We start from the raw sequence: 16,482 nt of genomic DNA, 5'->3' as shown, positions 1-16,482 counted from the left end.
GATTTTTTTTTCTATTTCAAAACACAGCAACATTCAAAAAACAAGTCACATTTTCTTTTTCTTTTTTTTTTGGGCAAAAAAATATGAATATACTCTGTTACTTTTTATTGTTATAAACAATTAATCTTTGTGGTTTAAAAGGGGCTGATTTTCATTATTATTAAAAAGTGTATTAGGTGCGTGGTGTTCAGGTGAGGTTGATAAAGTAGTAGATTCTTGAATTGAACCATAAACGGGTTTTACAGAAGGTTCAATGATCTTTTTGTTCAAAGAGCCAGTAGAATTTTCACGACTAGGAGGTTTCTTTTGATTTTGACGCTTATGAGCCGTTAATAAACGAGCTAATCTACTATTCCTTCTATTAGGTACTTGACGACGAACAACTCTAATCTTATTATGCACTATATATATATATATGTATATATGTATATGAAGGATTAACCTTCTGTATTTAAAAATATGTATTTTAATAATTTACCATCTACATAAACATCAGTTTCATCAATGATTTCTTCACCAATTAGTTCCTCAATAACATCTTCAAGTGTAATTACACCTAAAGCGCCAGCATGAGATCCAGGATCGTCCGAAATCAAAGCCATATGGCCTAAAAAATTATAGCTGTTATTATATAAATATATAAATATAGACATATTAAGACTTACTTTTGCCTTCTTGGAAAAAGTTTAAAATATCGAGACAACTAGTGTCAGGTCCAGTTTCGGGTAAAGTACTGATATGAAGATTTTTAACAGGAAGAGCATCTTCAGGATCATAAGTAATTAATCTTTTTGTAAGAAGCATACCAACAAAATTTAAGTTATCTCCGGGTAAATGAACAGGAATACGTGAATAGCCGGCTATAAGGATCTATAACATCATATATGAATATATGAGTAACATACACGCAAGTTTTATTATACACTAATTTACCTTATCTACCAGTTCTTCATTTAAAATATCTTCTGTTGAAAGAGTAAATACATCAGCAATAGGTGTCATAATTTGTGATACTGGCTTTGATCTTAAATCAAGAACAGCACCAATAATAGTAACTTCATCTTCTGTAAGTGCATCCACGTCTGAAGGGTTAACAGATTGATGAAGTGAAACAAGTGATTTAAGACCTATTTTATTTTCTTTAGTTTTTCCCGGGCTTTTCTTTTTTTTAAGTATTTTTTTTTACCTGCTTTTTTATAAATGGTGCCATGTGATTCGCCCAAGAAATAGTCTAAAAGTAAAGCAGTAGGATAAGCAATAGGATACATAATATACATCAATCCAAGAACCATTCTAATAAATAGAGAATATTAAGTAAAATCTATCAAGTTTTCCAAGTAATGTTGCTTTTACTTAGAAGTTCTAGCACCAATGGCTAAACCATAACGTACGCAAATAGCTATTTTTTTAAAAAAATAAAAAATAAAATTAAAGTTTTGTTTTTCTATTTCTTTTCTTATTGTATTTTATGTACATTGTGGAATAACTCTAATTTTTATAAAATTGATAAGAACATAAAGCTAAAAAAAAAAATAACCATTTTTTATGTAACTTACTCTCCAAAAATAACAATTAATGCAGTAGCAATAACAATTGCTTTCCAGCCACCACCTAATACTTCATCCAAAATAATAGGCAGCGTTTCATTGACAATAACATTGGATAATAATAAAGTAACCAAGACCCAATGCTTGCCACGATTGAGTAATTTCATCACCTTTTTGGCATATTTCTTTTCTGTATCAGTACCAGATTGAATAAGTACTTGCAAATTGGTTTCATCTAAACCCATTAAACCCAAAGTAAGACCTTATAGATATATATAAAAAAAAGAAGAAAAAAATTGAGCTTGTTTGTATACATATTTATACACTATTATCTATCATTTTACCTGCAAATACACCACCTAAAAGGACAAGGGCCATAATAACAACTAATTTTTCATAAAACTTTGCTGAACCATAATCAATACTTGGTTCTACTTCCACTTTTTCAGCTTCGTTTTGGGTATATACACCTAAAGGATGTCCATAAATACTAGAGGTTAAAGAAACTGTAGATAAAACAATAGCTCGTATAGAGCCTAAATTAGATATTTTTTTGAGTTTAGACATAAATAAAACAGCAAAAAGAAGAGAAAAAATAAAAAAATAAAAAAATGTAAAATCAAATATTTTCTCGTCCTGTAACCCGATAAAATGAGAAAATTCCGCCACAAAAAAAAAAAAAAAAAAAAAAAAAAAAAAAAAAACCCTTGAGCTTGACCTCAGCTTTATTATTATTATTATTATTATTAATTATTGTTATTATTATTGTTATTATTTTTATTTTTTTAATAAACTGGCTAAACCGTTGCAAAAGGCGTCTAATTCTTCTATATTTTTATCTTGAATCATTTGTAAAAAGTTACTTATTTGACTTGATTCTGTCATGTATTGAATGATTGCTTTTAAACTTTCTCTTAGTACGGTAGCAAATGGCCACGTATCTGAAGTAATACCACCATCTTTTTCAATTGGATCCCGACATAAGCGATATAAGTCTATCATACCTTCAAGACAAACAACTCGTTCTTCTTGCTTATTATCGTTTAAATGTTTTACCTTTTCTAATATCCAATACTCGCACAACTGTTTGACATCTGCTGCTCCAAATTGATCTGATATGTGCAATAAATCAATAATATCCTTCCAAGTCATAGAAGGATCCAAGACTTGAACTATCTCATCCTTCATGTTTACCTCATTTAATTGGTGAATAATTCTAATAAAGTGTTTTAGACCACAAAAGGTTACATCGTGTAACGGAATCGCTGCCATTGTTGACTCCGCATAATCTGTGCTTAAAAGTGCCTCAAAGATCACAGATCTCGCTCGTAATAATTGTCGATTACCAGAGATATATGTATTAGGCGGCGCATCATCTGTAATGAATGAAACTATTTCCTTGGGTTCAGCAAGCCCAAGTATATCGGGTTGAATCTGAGCATTCTTTTGAATCGTCTCTGTTTCTATACGCCAAATATCTTCAAATTCGAATGCTAACGTCTCAATCATTTGTGCAGCTGCGTGTCGCCGAAATGGTGTGACTAAAGTCAGTAAAGAATTATCATCACTCATCATCGTACTATCTTCCTTATATTCAAGTTCATACAATAACATTTGACAAAAGATGGCAAAGACGTGGTTGGTACTAACGATACTGTTTTCTAAAACGGTTAGTCCCAACGTCTGATTCCATTCTTCGTCACTTAAGACACCTACAGTTGCATATCCTACAGCAACTGCACTAAATTCGTGAAGTTTAATTGTATTCTCTTCTTCTGCTGCTGTAAATTTATAAAGTTTCTTAAAATCTTGCATCCTTTTGTCATGTAGCTCAGTACAAAGGATATGACGCCAGTATTCATGGCTTGTACCTCGACTAGGATGCTTCAGCATGGGCTCAAAGAAGGACGTAAAGGCATCACTCAAGATAATGAATTGCGTATTGTCATTTGAACTTAACAGACGGATTGCACTTCGTCTCAGACAATCTGTAAATTGAAACTGAAGTTCTTCTCTATTTGTCCTCTTTAGAAGAAATGGCTCATTCGTGGTAGAAGAAAGGAGTTGTGGAGGTTTATTTGCATCATCTTCAATACTTAGAATCGCTGATAAGACTTGTTGTATGGATTCATCCATCATTTCATTATTAGAAGACAACAAAGGAGTCGTTGTGGATGGAGGATGATGGAAATGAACAGGATTCAAGGCAACCATTATTTTACTTAGATTCGGTAATGATGATTTATCCATAATCATTTGTCGACCACAAAGTGGAATAGACGATAGTTGATCTAATACCTGTGCTGCTAGTAGCATCACTTGATAGTCGGATTTCAAATACGTATGCGTTTCCAACTCACTTGCTATCTTTTCAGGTGCTTTATATCTCCATGGAAACAAAACTGCTAGAACATAAGGAAGGATAGAAAGTTTCTTTTGTGAGGGGGGAGTATCATCGTTATTTCCCCATGAGAGCCATAGACGCATAGATGCTTCATCATATTGAAACGAACTTACTACCATCAAACAACTCGATATAATATGATTCCAACCCATCATAATCCGGTCGTTTTCTTTTTCTGAATGTAATGATGCTCTACGACGATTTTCTTTACACTCGATTGCTTCATGAAGCAATTTCATCACTACAGGAAATAAGCTACATTCATCTCGCAACTTGTTACGTACAAAGGCTGTACGTCGAGATAAGGCAGCGATAAACTTCCCAAAGAGAGCATAGACAACAAGCAACGAACGCGATTTTTCCAATAGTTGACCTTGAGGAATAAAAGAAATATTTACAAGTTGGAGGACATCACAATCGACGAGACGCTCACAGGCACGAGGATGCCTCAAGATCATTTCAAGGGCTATAAATGCTCGTTTTGCCTTATAGACAGTGACTGATTGTGCAGCTGTTAATTCCGCTGCTGGCGATAGACAGGAAGAGATAGTCATGAGCCCTTGTTTAGCCATGTCAATGGTGGGGCCCCAAACAAGATGAGTAATATTTGTAGTTGAGGTTGCAAGGACACTAATAGCTTCATCATAATGTAAAAAGAAAACAATAAGTCGAAGTACACGTGAACGTAATACAGACATCTCAAGTTGATTTACATTAAGCAGAATGGTAAGGATAGACTTTAAACACCAAGCAACACGACTTGATACTCTTTTTATCACATCAGATGAGGCAATTTGGACATGCTGAATAAAGGACTCTAATATGAGTACGAAAAGGTCTTGATGCATCTCAAGATGTGTACCATCAAGCTGATAACCTCTTTCTTCTACATCAATACAAAGATCTGTATGGATTAGAGTAGAGGTAGTACCCACCATACTGGCTTGTTCAGGTAAGATAGGCTGCGAGACATAGGACATAACAAAATTTGTCAAATCCAAAATCATTTGATCAACGTACGCCAACCAATGCATATGACATTGAAGTACAGATACAATATCTAATGAGATTTGTATCAATTTTTTCATTATACTTTTTTCTTTATCCAGCATAGCAGGTGTAAATGAATTCCTTGTTGTTGTTGTTGTTGTTATGCAGCAGGTACCACAGATCCAGGTTTGCATACAAAGTGCAAGTAAAGGTTGCCATTTTGCTCTTATTTGCGCCTCGGCAACGCAGCTTGCAGCTTTCTTTGAAACATGAGTACATCTTTGTATAATGATTGTGAGTGAATAAACGAGTGCACTTAAATTTTTTATGCTTGTTTTATTAGTCTGTTTTAATCCTTCATCGTCTAATGCTATGACAAGTCCTGATTGATAGTCGTAATGACAGGCTGCTTGCCAAACGTTTACAAGTTGTTGAAACATATCTGATTCTGCAAAGGCTAATCTACTTTCTGAGGGCTGCGATAGAGGCTCATATTTAAATATAGATTCTAATAAACGACATGCCATTATACTATGATCTAATTCAACACGCCTCTGGGCAATATCAGTAACAGGTGGTCGTATTGATATTGTATTTAATAAACTGGGTATCTCTAGAAGTAACCGAGATAAAATCTCAAAGGTATTCAAGTTGGTCATTTCTTTAGTAAAGTACTTTAATTGAGCCATCAAGGCACGTATACAGTAAATACGAATCGATTGTATGGATGACTGGGACAATATCAATAAGGATTGAATGCCTTCTCGATGCTTTATATCTGCCTTAAAACTTATTAATGCTGAAGAGTCTGGAGAGAGTTGAGAAGAGACTGATTCGGACAAGCCGCAAAAAAATTTTATAGCAGACTGTAGTTGTAATGTCATCACAGTCTCAACATCTTGCTGTTGATCGCTTGTTGTATTTTGCAACATGTCAAGAATCCATCGCACATTGGCTTTAAATGAAGGCAGTTGCATTCGTTCTTCCAACTGTGGTTTTACACTATAAATAAAGATATAATCAAGACATCGTACCAATCTTCGTTCTGGCCACTGTTCTTTTTTATGCTTAACGTAACTGTGAATTTTTCGTAGGGTATAATCGATTTCCTTTATTGAAGCATTTTGAAGATTGGTCATCGAACGAGTTGCAATTGTCGATTTTGGGTTTTGAAGAGCTTGGTATATAGATGTTAAGCTGAATGCATCTCGTTGCTTTTGTTGATTTGACATTTTTTATTTAACTACAATACAATAATAATAAAAAAGATAAAAAGCCATTAAAAAAAAAAAAATCAAAATCCTTAAAAAGGAAACACCCTTATGCTTTTATTACGTTGTTAATACATAAATTTTTTTTTAGAACTTATTTGATGAGCACCACATAATAATAACTTAGTATTGCATTGTTCGGGCCAGGTTAAAAAAAGGGGAATAAGGAACCCATAAAAAAAAAGAAAACTTTTGATAGTTGAAGGAGAAAAAGATAAAGAAAAGAAAAAAGACAAGAGAACCGTATTATCTGTCACAGTAACTACTTGATCAGATAAATACCAAATAGAAGGATTTCTTCAAGAAAGATTTCTTCAGGAGGAATCTTACCATGGGGAAGAGGATTAAGCTTAAATAACCTGTTACATATTAAATGTCAGTGGATAATCCATGTATAAATGGTGGAGCTGTTTCGTGCAATGGATGGCTTTCTACCGTTTACTAGGAAAAAAAGGTAAATGATCAATTACGGGCGCAGATACAAAGTTTTGGGTCACCACCAGGTAATCAACAACCAAGACACCAACATAGAGGTCGACTCCATTCAGCCCAAGTTGGTAGTTCATTGAATTAATAGGTTGTTTAAAAGAAAAAAAAAGGGGGGGAGGGAGGGGAGACAAACTATTGCCTCTTATAACTCATATTATTATCAATAAAACAATTCTTCCTTTCTAAAGGTATATTTTTTCGAAATTGAATACTAGCTTAACCAAGGGAAAACGAGTACAAACTAATTTCGTACAAACCTTTATGTATTTTAAGCTTATAAATGTCTTTTATCTAATCTTTTTTTTTTGGATTTTATTCTGTTGATCTACTATGTTTATATGCATATATATCTGTATATGTAAATATTAGGTATCTCTTAATTTGCGTACAATTTGAAGATATTCATGAATATAATCTGATTTTCGTATCAACTCAAAAGTCTTTAAAGCATTATAATACCATTCCTTTTCAGATAATTGACCCTTTTTACCAGGTCTTCTCGGACCAGCTAGTATTTGATCCCTTAAAGCAGCGACAAGTACATCAAAGGATTCAATTTGCTCATCTCCTTTTAGAGGTAATAGAAATAAATTTGATTCATTGCTACTGTATTTAAAGGAAGCTAAAACATTACCTAAACTTAACAGACCTATATGTTTTTAAATGTTAATGCTATAAAGACTGAACTCGGTTTCTTTTTTTTTACCTTGAGTCTTTAACTGTGAATCTTCAAAGAAGGATTTCAAGATAGTTTGAGTGTCAACATATTTCTTCCAATTAAATTCGCTTGATAAACATTTGTTACATACAATTGCAATATCAGGATAATAACTCATATCATATTGACTAGGTGTTAGGAGAGGGAAATCGGGTATATTGAATTTGAGTGCCTCAGCTCTTTGAATAAAGCGTAGTAAATCCATATCAATTTCAGTGCCTTCTGTGATGACAAGGATAGTATTGCATACAGACATTAAAAAGATAATATTATAAATTGTTTCCATTTCTAACCATAAATCTGGATGTAAACCTCCTAAGGATCCATTTCTTAAGACATTATCCAATACTGTCCAACTTAGTATGGGCTCAGTATCTAATAAAATAGCCCTTTCAGATGTTATATACATATCAATTCCATCTGTTTTGTGTCCCTCATAAAGAAAATAATTACTATCTTGTGTAGGAAATGCCTAACATTATATAATAAAAAGGTTAATATTAACTTATTACTTTCTTTACATTTATACAAATTACCTGCTCAGAGTTTTGAGTAAAATAAGATAATATGGTTGATTTACCAACACCTTGTTTTCCTATAACACCAATGACAAAATGACCTGGATGGTCCGATAAGTTCTAAAAGTCTTGTTAATATCTTTCTTTCTTTCTTTTTTTTTTTCTTTTGTATAAATGTTTACTTTAAGAATGGCATCTGTATTGAATTTATTAGGTCTTCTCATAAAAGGTATTGATGATAATGATGCTGTCATGTTATGATCCTTAGTTTGGTAAATTGCTTGCTTAGTTATTACAGGTTGTTCTGATTCAACATTAACAGTTGTTGCTGATGTTTGGTGTTGACCATTATTTTGTTCTAATGGACGTTCACGTCTATCCAGTATGATGGGCGCTTGAGGGAATAATCGACCAGAAAATTCATTCTATTGTAAAATTAAATGTTAATAAAAACAAAAAGTTTTGAATAACTGGATATAACCTTTCGACGATCTCTTCTTCTATTATTATCTTTGGATCGTCTATCAGACATGTCAATAGATGGTATTGCTTAGAAGAAATATATACATATAAAAAAAAAAAAAAAAGTTTAACTTTTGCGGGATAAAAATTTTTTTTTTGCATAATTGATAGTAATATTAGACTTTTTTTTATCGTTTTTTTAAGTTTAATAAAGTATAAATGTTATTTTTTAAAATAATATATACAATAAGCTTTTTTTTTTATATATAATGTTATACAGTTTAATGTACACTATTTTTCAAGATGATATCGCACTGAAAATATTTATATTGGTTTGTTTTTTCAAAAAAAAAAATGTTAAAAATGAAAAAAATGTAAGAATACTGGTCAAAAACGAAAAATAAACCTACATATTTAAAGAGTTTTTTTTTTTTTTTTTTTTTTTTTTTTTTTTTTTTAGATTTTCTAATATTCGACGATACCTGACTCTTTTCGGTGACTTGATTAGGAATGGCTTGGAGTACCCTATACTTGATGAGCTCTTCTAAAGTAGGATTTGCATATACAAAATACAATAAGTCACGACGTCCAGGGTCTACAGTAATGTATATGCCAACAAGATCTGTATAGTGCTGTATATTTATTTCATCGATGTACTGAGCCTACTCCACTTGAATACTATATCGTGTTGTGTATCTATCAGCCTTGTTTGTCTGTTCTTTTTTTTCTTTTTATTATTTTGGTAACTTCCGCACCATCTGTCTAAATCGTTCCTCTAAAACGTAATCCTCCTTCCTCTTGTGGTCTAATCTCAGGAGAATTCATGATAATGATGGTTGCTCATAAAGCGAGTTTATCTCCGGAATAGGTAGTGGTCCAGAAATGATCAAGAATGTTTTGACATAAAGTTTTTGTTAAATAATTGAGCAAGCTTAAAAAAAAAAAGGTCTTAAAATGTTCAATTGGATTTGCTTTCACATCATAATAAATATTGTTTCTCCAGGATTGATATGATCTTGGATATGACAATAATATAGGTATAAGAGCATCTATGGCACAAATAAAAATAGGGTAAAAAAAAATTGGACCCTAATCCTGCTGGTTACCGTTATTCTTTTGAATAAAGCTTGTTTAAAGTTAGAAGCAAGGGGAGTAATGATTCCATGAATTTCATTTAATGTCATTTCTGCAAATACACTTTCTGCTTCTCTTCTTGATTTCAATTCAGATATTCAAGTTAGAATAGCTGAAAGAACATTGATTACACATCGAAAATGATTATCAAATAAGATTACATGTGTATTCCATATATATATCTTTAATTCCTTTGATTAACGAAGTTTGTTGTCCGTACAACAAGCTCATAGTTTGACAAGTCACAGCAATCTTGAAGGTATTGATTGATGAACTCACGTCTTTCTGCAGTCAGAATACTAGATCCTCTTCTTTGGTAAGCAGTTAACGAAAGCCAAACTTCCGCAAAAAAAAAATCTTTGTTAAGACATCTTGTGATATAAAAATTTTCATCATTCTGCAAACACACGAACAAACATATATTTGCTGAAAAGAATAGGTATGCATAGTTACAGTATGTACAATCTTTACAAAGCCTTCTCATATTTAAATATGCTTTTCTCTACAACCAATGCTAAAAATAGATGACTTCACAGACAGAATACGGGCACCTGGTGCCAAAGGACTATCGATATTTATAAAACTGGCTGGCGTACCAGGAAGAGAAATAATATTCATTTTAGTGAGAGGATAGCAGCGCTTTCTTTGTTTACAAATAGTACACCTCCAGTTAAAATGTGGATTAGCTATCCAAACCTTGAATGGTAAACTTTTCAAACAGCTTGACACTTGTCGAAGTACATGTTTCTGTCATATCTTTGGTGGCTCTCCTAAGTTCGCCGTTAAACTTATACTCCGTTTAAATAATCAAACTACAATGCAAGAACATACTCAACTTCTATAAACCCAATATAATATCTTTCACTCTTCTGGTTTACCCAGCGATACGCTTTTAGATAAAAAAAAATATTACTATCGCTTCTCCAAATTTCTTCCAACTTCTCACAATGGTATTGTCTTACTAAATCTCCACTATAGACAAGATGTGTGTCCTATAAAAAAAAATATGAATTATTCTATATTCAAGTTATACCGTCACCAGTTCCTGGGAGGACAGTCTTAATAATTATCGTATTGCTTCTAATACCAAGTTATTGAATGTGTGGCGTATCAACCTAGGTACAGATCCTATCCTTTTGCTATCTATATCAATCATTGAACGAAGCCATGTTCTCTGTTGGCGTCTTGGATGGCTACCAGTATGCGATGGGTCCCGATCATGTATTTATTATCCTACAGATTTGTTTACCAAATCTCATTTAATTCTTTGTCCACACATGCATCGTTGCTTATATATCTTCCTGTCTTAATTGCTGATCTAATGTCCTTTCTATTGAACTAGTTGCTTGTTAAACTGCCCCGTTCATCACATTATGATTCCGCACAGACTTTTCTTTGGCATAAAAATATGCATCAATCTCCATGATTTATATTGTATATTCTATGATAAGCTTTCCTCCTTCCTATTGAAGACTCTGGTTCTATATTGCTGCGATGGCTGTTTAATAACCGAAGCTAGTGCGTTATCCTTCTTTTTTTTTTTTTTTTTTTTTTTTTTTTTTTTTTTTTTTTATAACGTTATTATATCTTTCATTCATCTCCTCTCCCTCTTCATTTCCTCCCCCTCCCCCTCCTCCTCCTCCTCTTTCTTTTTTTACTTTGTGACTCTTATAAGGGTTTTGGCTTCTTTTTTTTCTATTAATTTATCGAGCTAATTTGGGCCATCCAGTATCATTTAGATACTATGTATTCATAAAGATCAAAAAGTTTAATTATGTAATATATTTATTTATTTAATATCTTAGTAGTATCTTTTTTTTTTCTTTTTTGTTACGTAATAATTTCCTACGTGACTGAATATTATATAATACACGGCTTTTCCAAAAATGGGTAGTAACAAAATGTATTTTTTATCTTTTTTCTATTTCTATTTTCAACCCCTCTTTTTTTTTTAATTATTTCGTGTTAAATATAAAAATGAAGAAAGTTGTCCATATTGGTAAGTGAAAAGAAGAAGAAGAAGAAAAAAAAAGAAACCGAGAAATAAAATAAAAAGAATATTAATTATAATGTACTAGTACTTGTCAAGTTTAAACCTGAAATTACAAAAGAGGCTAAAGAGAAAACAATTGAAGACGTTTTAGCTTTAAAGGAAACTATTCCTCAAATTACTATTGCTAGTGCAGGAAAAAACTTTACAGATAGAGGAAAGGGATATGAATATGGTAAGAAACGAGAGAAAGAGAGAGGGAGAAAGGGAGAAAGGGAGAGAGAGATAAATTACGTAATGACACTTTTATTGATGTATATTATGTATATGATGATGATAATTAGGCTGGGTAGTTGAATTGGAGAAAAAGGAGGTAAATAAATAAAAGTACATTGTAAGCATATAAATGTCCTCAATTTTTTTTTAAAAAAAAATATGTATATACATGTATGTATTTATAGGATCTTCCTGTTTATGCCAATCATCAATCTCATTTGGACTTTTTATCAAAATATAAGTCTACTTTTGAAGATGTTCTCGCTTTTGATTATGAATTTTAATAAATCATTATATATTTAGTAGTAGTATATAAAGGAAAGGAAAAAAGATATGAGAGAGAATGAAAGAGAGAGAGAGAGAGAGGGAGGGAGGTAGTAAAAGGGGAAACACAGGGCTTATGTTGTAGATGCAGGTGAAGACCCAAACATTTTTCTATCATTAAATATAGTTCCAAAGGATGTAGCGGGAGTAATTGTATTTTTGCCATCAAATGCAGAAGGAGAAGAAGATGAAGAATCACTTAGAGGAGTCTTCAAAGTCATCTTTTTATTGAAACGTTGACCAGTTCTTTCTGTTTCCCAATCTTCCCATTTCTTCATAACAAGACGAGTAGGATCAAATTTACCTTCTGCATCTCCATGTCCTTTATCATTCTTTTCTCCTACTACTACACGAGTGGCTCCCCAAGAAAAGTCATCAAAATGCCAGAAAGAGTATAAAGGCAAAACAAAGTTCCAAATAGGTAGAGCGATTAAATACACTATGCATATTTTTGTTTTTTTTTTTTAAAAAAAAAAAGAAAAGTGAAACATTAGATTACACAAATGTATATATATGCTTATGCTTATGCTTACCAATCATCCATAAGATATAAATAAATTTAAATGTTGTAATTGCAATCAAAACTGCAGGTAGACCAAGAATAGCAATCAGTAATGCAAGTGACTGCCATTGAGGATCAGTTGAAATTGCAGTATTTACAATTAAATAGATAGTCATTACAATAGCTGCAGGTAAAACAAGGGTACCTATTAAATCTACAAATACAGAGAATTGCATGGATAAACATGCAATACCACAAAGGTCGGAGACAAGTACGAGTTCCATCAAATTATGTACAGTTGAATTAATCCATCTACGACGTTGAGACAATAGCACTTTGAATTCATCGGGTACTACTGTTTTACACCGTGCTTGAGGTACAAACATCATCTGACGTTTAGGAAAGGTACGTAGCATTAAAGTAGACAAGAAACGATCTTCACCTAATAATAGTAAGTTTTTCTCATGTAACGTATTTACTACGTTTTGATTATATTCGAGAATAATATCTGGATTGGCCAAGATAGGCACCCAAGCGCCATTCTTTGGAGATTTAATACGATACATTGAAAAGCAACCAGGTAAACAAGTAACAATACCAAATAAAGATTCAAATGATTTTGCGTAATGATGTGAAATATAATATTCAAATACTTGAATTGCTGTAACCCCTATATAATGTATATATAATATAAGAAATCCATTATAAATAGTGATATATATATATGTATATAAATGTATGTCTTTACAAGAGGATCGTTTATTAGCAATTCTAGTTTCACCACATAAACCCATAATAGTAATATCATTTGCCATTGCTGCAACCATGTAAGTAAGCGCGTCCGATAAAACTTTTGTATCTGCATCCACCTTTTAATAAAATAAAATAAATGTCAATACTCTTTTTTTTTTTTTTTTTTTTTTTTTTTTTTTTTTTTTTTAAAGAATAATATGATTGATTCTACCATTAATACTAATTCAAATTTATCAGGTGTAACGCCTTTCATTAACCAAGTCATTTTCCAAAAAATCTCATAATCCAATTCTGATAAGCGATCATTAAATAAAACACGTTGAAAGAAGCTCATTAAAATTAACTTAAAGAAAAAAAAAATGAGTTCCATAATTATAATATATATATCTTTATAGAGATATATTTTTACCTGTGAGTCACGTTTACCACGATTACCTGCTTTAGGTGCATTTGCTTCCTCTTCTGTACCTGATTTAATAATCGTAATACAAGGAACACCCTTATAATGACCAGCATATACTTTAGCCATGTTTAATTGTTTTTCACCATCTGCAATAGCTAAATAAGAGGCAGGCTTTGGATTTGTCATGGTGGGATCCAGATCCATCATACCAACCACGATATCGGGTGTTGACCTTGTTTCACCTGCACCTGTAATCATACCATCTGCAATGACAAAGAAAATTTTATGTTTCTTAGAGTATGTAGTCTCTGCTAAACTATCCATCGTGATTCGAAGACCTTCTTCACCTTCTGAATAACAAGTGACGAGCATGACAGTATAAAGTTCTGTAGTAACGATATCTGAACGATTTCCCCCTAAACCGACAGAGGAACTTTGTTCACTAAAGACAGGTGTATTGCGAGAAGAGGAAGTAGCAGAACCCAAGGAGGCGGATGAACTAGTGACATTGTTCATGGGACCATAATTGTTATAAGGTCCTGGGATATGATTTGCGGGATCATCATTACCACCTTTAATAGAACGCCAAGCTAACCAATTTGACCTCCCACCTGGTTTAATCAATCGACTTGATATAAACCATTGAAAGAGAAGAGCCATGGAATAACGAATCACAATCATCACTATAATCACAACTAACATAAGAGTCATGATAATAGATGCTGCAATACATCCCCCAGTTTCTGTCTCCATAATGCCTACATTGTATCGAGCTATTAAACATTTATATGCATTTTTGCCACCTTTTGCATACATAAGTGCATATGATAAATCACTTGCCAAGTTATTTCGAATAGCCCGATCGACTTCCGAATCAAAAGGTGATGTATTTAAATTAAGGTATTTTGTTAAATTCAAGACTATAAGTGTGTATCATGAATATAAATTTTTAGTCCATTATGTCATAACTTTTTTTATTATTATTTTTTTTTTTTATTTATTTTACCTGAATCTCCTACTAAACTTAATCCTTGACCGTAAATCAAATCTTTATTTAAATCTTGCCAATCAAAACCTAAGATAGCGGTAGACTTTATCGATCTTTGTAATTCAGCCAGTGATAGACAAGCATTATTAGGTGCGGCTAAACCACCGCCATAAGGGTTAACAAGTACACAGGTATGGGGAAGGTCATGACCGTTACAGTCCCCATTTATATCACCATCAAAGATACCACTAATATCTGTATTTTCATAATCATTTGTTAAATTCAAGCCATGATTAGCGAAAAAGATTTTCATTTCATCCATTGGATAAATATGACCAAATACGCGAACATCGCTATAATAAACTGGGGTACGAATACCATCTATCTCTCTTGAAAAAGGTGAATTTGCACCTGGAGAAGGGCAGAGAGTACGATTCAAACCATAAGTGACAAATGCAAGTGCACCACAAAGAAATAAAATGATATAACATAATGAAAGCTAAAAATAATATTATATATACATGAGTTAGCCAAAAAAAAAAAAAAACAATCAATGTATGTATGTATGTATGTATGTATGTGTTGTTATTATCATTACCTTTTCTCTCCAAGCCTGTTGCACCATTGAATCCTTTTTCCTAAGACAAACACGGATAAACCAACTTGGTATGCAGCAGGTCATAAGAAAGGCAATCCAAGACCACCAATTAGTCAATACTTTTACTTTTTCTTCAGGTATAGTCATGTTTGTAGCATTATTATCATTTGGTCTATTATTTTGTTGTTGTTGTTGTTGCTGTTGTAGTAAAGCTTCTTGTTGTTGCTGATATATTTTTTGTTCTAATTGATGTTGTAAACGATTCGGCATAGGATAATTATTCGGTCTTTGTTGACCATAATAACGAGCATAGTAGTGTTGCTGTTGCTGTTGTTGTTGTATACGATGTTGTTGTTGCTGTTGTGAGGGAGTACGAAAGATACCTTGTCTTGGTCTTTGTCTCTCTGGTCGAGAAAGTGACCGAGATCGATTCATACTAACCCTACGATAGGGTCCATGGCTACTATTATGACTACCATTACTGCTATTACTATTATAGGGTGTGGGTGGTCGCATTAGAGGTCTATTAGGGGATGACATCATCATTCTAGATTGTCTGGATGGAGAAGGAATTCTCTGTTGTTGTTGTTGTTGTTGTTGTTGTTGTTGATGATGATGAATTTGTTGTTGAGGTCTTAATCTATGTTGATGATGTTGAGGTGGACGAGGAGGAGGAGGAGATCGTGAAAATTGATTCATACCATATGACTGGTGAGGAGAAGATCTTATCCCATACGCTTGTTGTTGCTGAGACATCCGTGGATCAGGTCGATATCCAGCAGAAGATCTATGATTTGACATACTTTATGTGCGGGGTAACTAAATCTAACAATAATTATTTTATTTACAGAAAAAGAGAAGAAAAAAAAATACACAGACACACACAAAAAAAACAAAAAGAAATATATATATATAAAAAAAAAAAAAGAACAAAAAAAGGGAAAGAAAAGGAAAATAATAAAAAAAGGGAGTTTTTATTGTTTTTTTTTTTTTTTTTTTTTTTTTTTTTGGTTTTTTTGGTTTTTTTGGTTTTTTCTGGTTGTTACTATTTTCATCACTATAGTAATCCAACAATCCCTTATTTAGTAATTGAGTTCGGCCCCTGGAAATTTTTT

General features: G+C 32.5%; 6 protein-coding genes across 6 annotated transcripts; 2 read left to right on the top strand and 4 right to left on the bottom strand.

Annotated features, from left to right (window-relative positions):
- Positions 1–55: 55 nt before the first annotated feature.
- BX663DRAFT_546667 (uncharacterized protein) lies at positions 56–6,226 on the bottom strand. The gene is made up of 10 exons (XM_051530972.1): positions 2,411–6,226; positions 1,892–2,083; positions 1,557–1,809; positions 1,475–1,488; positions 1,354–1,399; positions 1,187–1,293; positions 934–1,127; positions 666–870; positions 479–607; positions 56–401 (listed from the first exon to the last, which is right to left on the bottom strand). Exons 1-10 carry the CDS (start codon positions 6,171–6,173, stop codon positions 121–123), a joined length of 5,184 nt encoding a protein of 1,727 aa, XP_051378167.1. The 5' UTR covers positions 6,174–6,226; the 3' UTR covers positions 56–120.
- Positions 6,227–7,066: 840 nt separating this feature from the next.
- BX663DRAFT_533508 (uncharacterized protein) lies at positions 7,067–8,191 on the bottom strand (the record flags this gene model as incomplete). Its single annotated transcript, XM_051530536.1, has 4 exons — positions 7,067–7,350; positions 7,408–7,875; positions 8,000–8,057; positions 8,120–8,191. The coding sequence occupies 4 exons, from the start codon at positions 8,189–8,191 to the stop codon at positions 7,067–7,069; spliced, it is 882 nt and encodes a 293-aa protein (XP_051378166.1).
- A 1,571-nt stretch (positions 8,192–9,762) lies between these two features.
- BX663DRAFT_462416 (uncharacterized protein) lies at positions 9,763–10,315 on the bottom strand (the record flags this gene model as incomplete). Its single annotated transcript, XM_051523970.1, has 1 exon — positions 9,763–10,315. A coding segment is annotated over exon 1 (255 nt), but the record flags the coding sequence as incomplete, so codon positions are not given.
- BX663DRAFT_443597 (uncharacterized protein) lies at positions 10,201–10,377 on the top strand (the record flags this gene model as incomplete). The annotated part of the gene is made up of 1 exon (XM_051523578.1): positions 10,201–10,377. A coding segment is annotated over one exon (177 nt), but the record flags the coding sequence as incomplete, so codon positions are not given.
- A 1,096-nt stretch (positions 10,378–11,473) lies between these two features.
- BX663DRAFT_269378 (stress responsive A/B barrel domain-containing protein) lies at positions 11,474–12,140 on the top strand. The gene is made up of 4 exons (XM_051521943.1): positions 11,474–11,532; positions 11,612–11,758; positions 11,868–11,896; positions 11,985–12,140. Exons 1-4 carry the CDS (start codon positions 11,511–11,513, stop codon positions 12,081–12,083), a joined length of 297 nt encoding a protein of 98 aa, XP_051378163.1. The 5' UTR covers positions 11,474–11,510; the 3' UTR covers positions 12,084–12,140.
- On the bottom strand, positions 11,941–15,536 carry BX663DRAFT_525961 (chitin synthase). The gene is made up of 7 exons (XM_051529851.1): positions 15,368–15,536; positions 14,788–15,268; positions 13,788–14,701; positions 13,590–13,721; positions 13,374–13,494; positions 12,657–13,295; positions 11,941–12,562 (listed from the first exon to the last, which is right to left on the bottom strand). The coding sequence occupies exons 1-7, from the start codon at positions 15,512–15,514 to the stop codon at positions 12,198–12,200; spliced, it is 2,799 nt and encodes a 932-aa protein (XP_051378162.1). The 5' UTR covers positions 15,515–15,536; the 3' UTR covers positions 11,941–12,197.
- Between the last annotated feature and the right edge of the window lie 946 nt (positions 15,537–16,482).

Source organism: Cokeromyces recurvatus (assembly GCF_025118155.1).
Source record: "Cokeromyces recurvatus strain NRRL 2243 chromosome Unknown BX663scaffold_44, whole genome shotgun sequence".
Taxonomy (NCBI): Eukaryota; Fungi; Mucoromycota; class Mucoromycetes; order Mucorales; family Mucoraceae; genus Cokeromyces; species Cokeromyces recurvatus.
The sequence above is the reverse complement of the archived record's forward strand: the minus strand, read 5'-3'. Positions and strand labels throughout refer to the sequence as shown.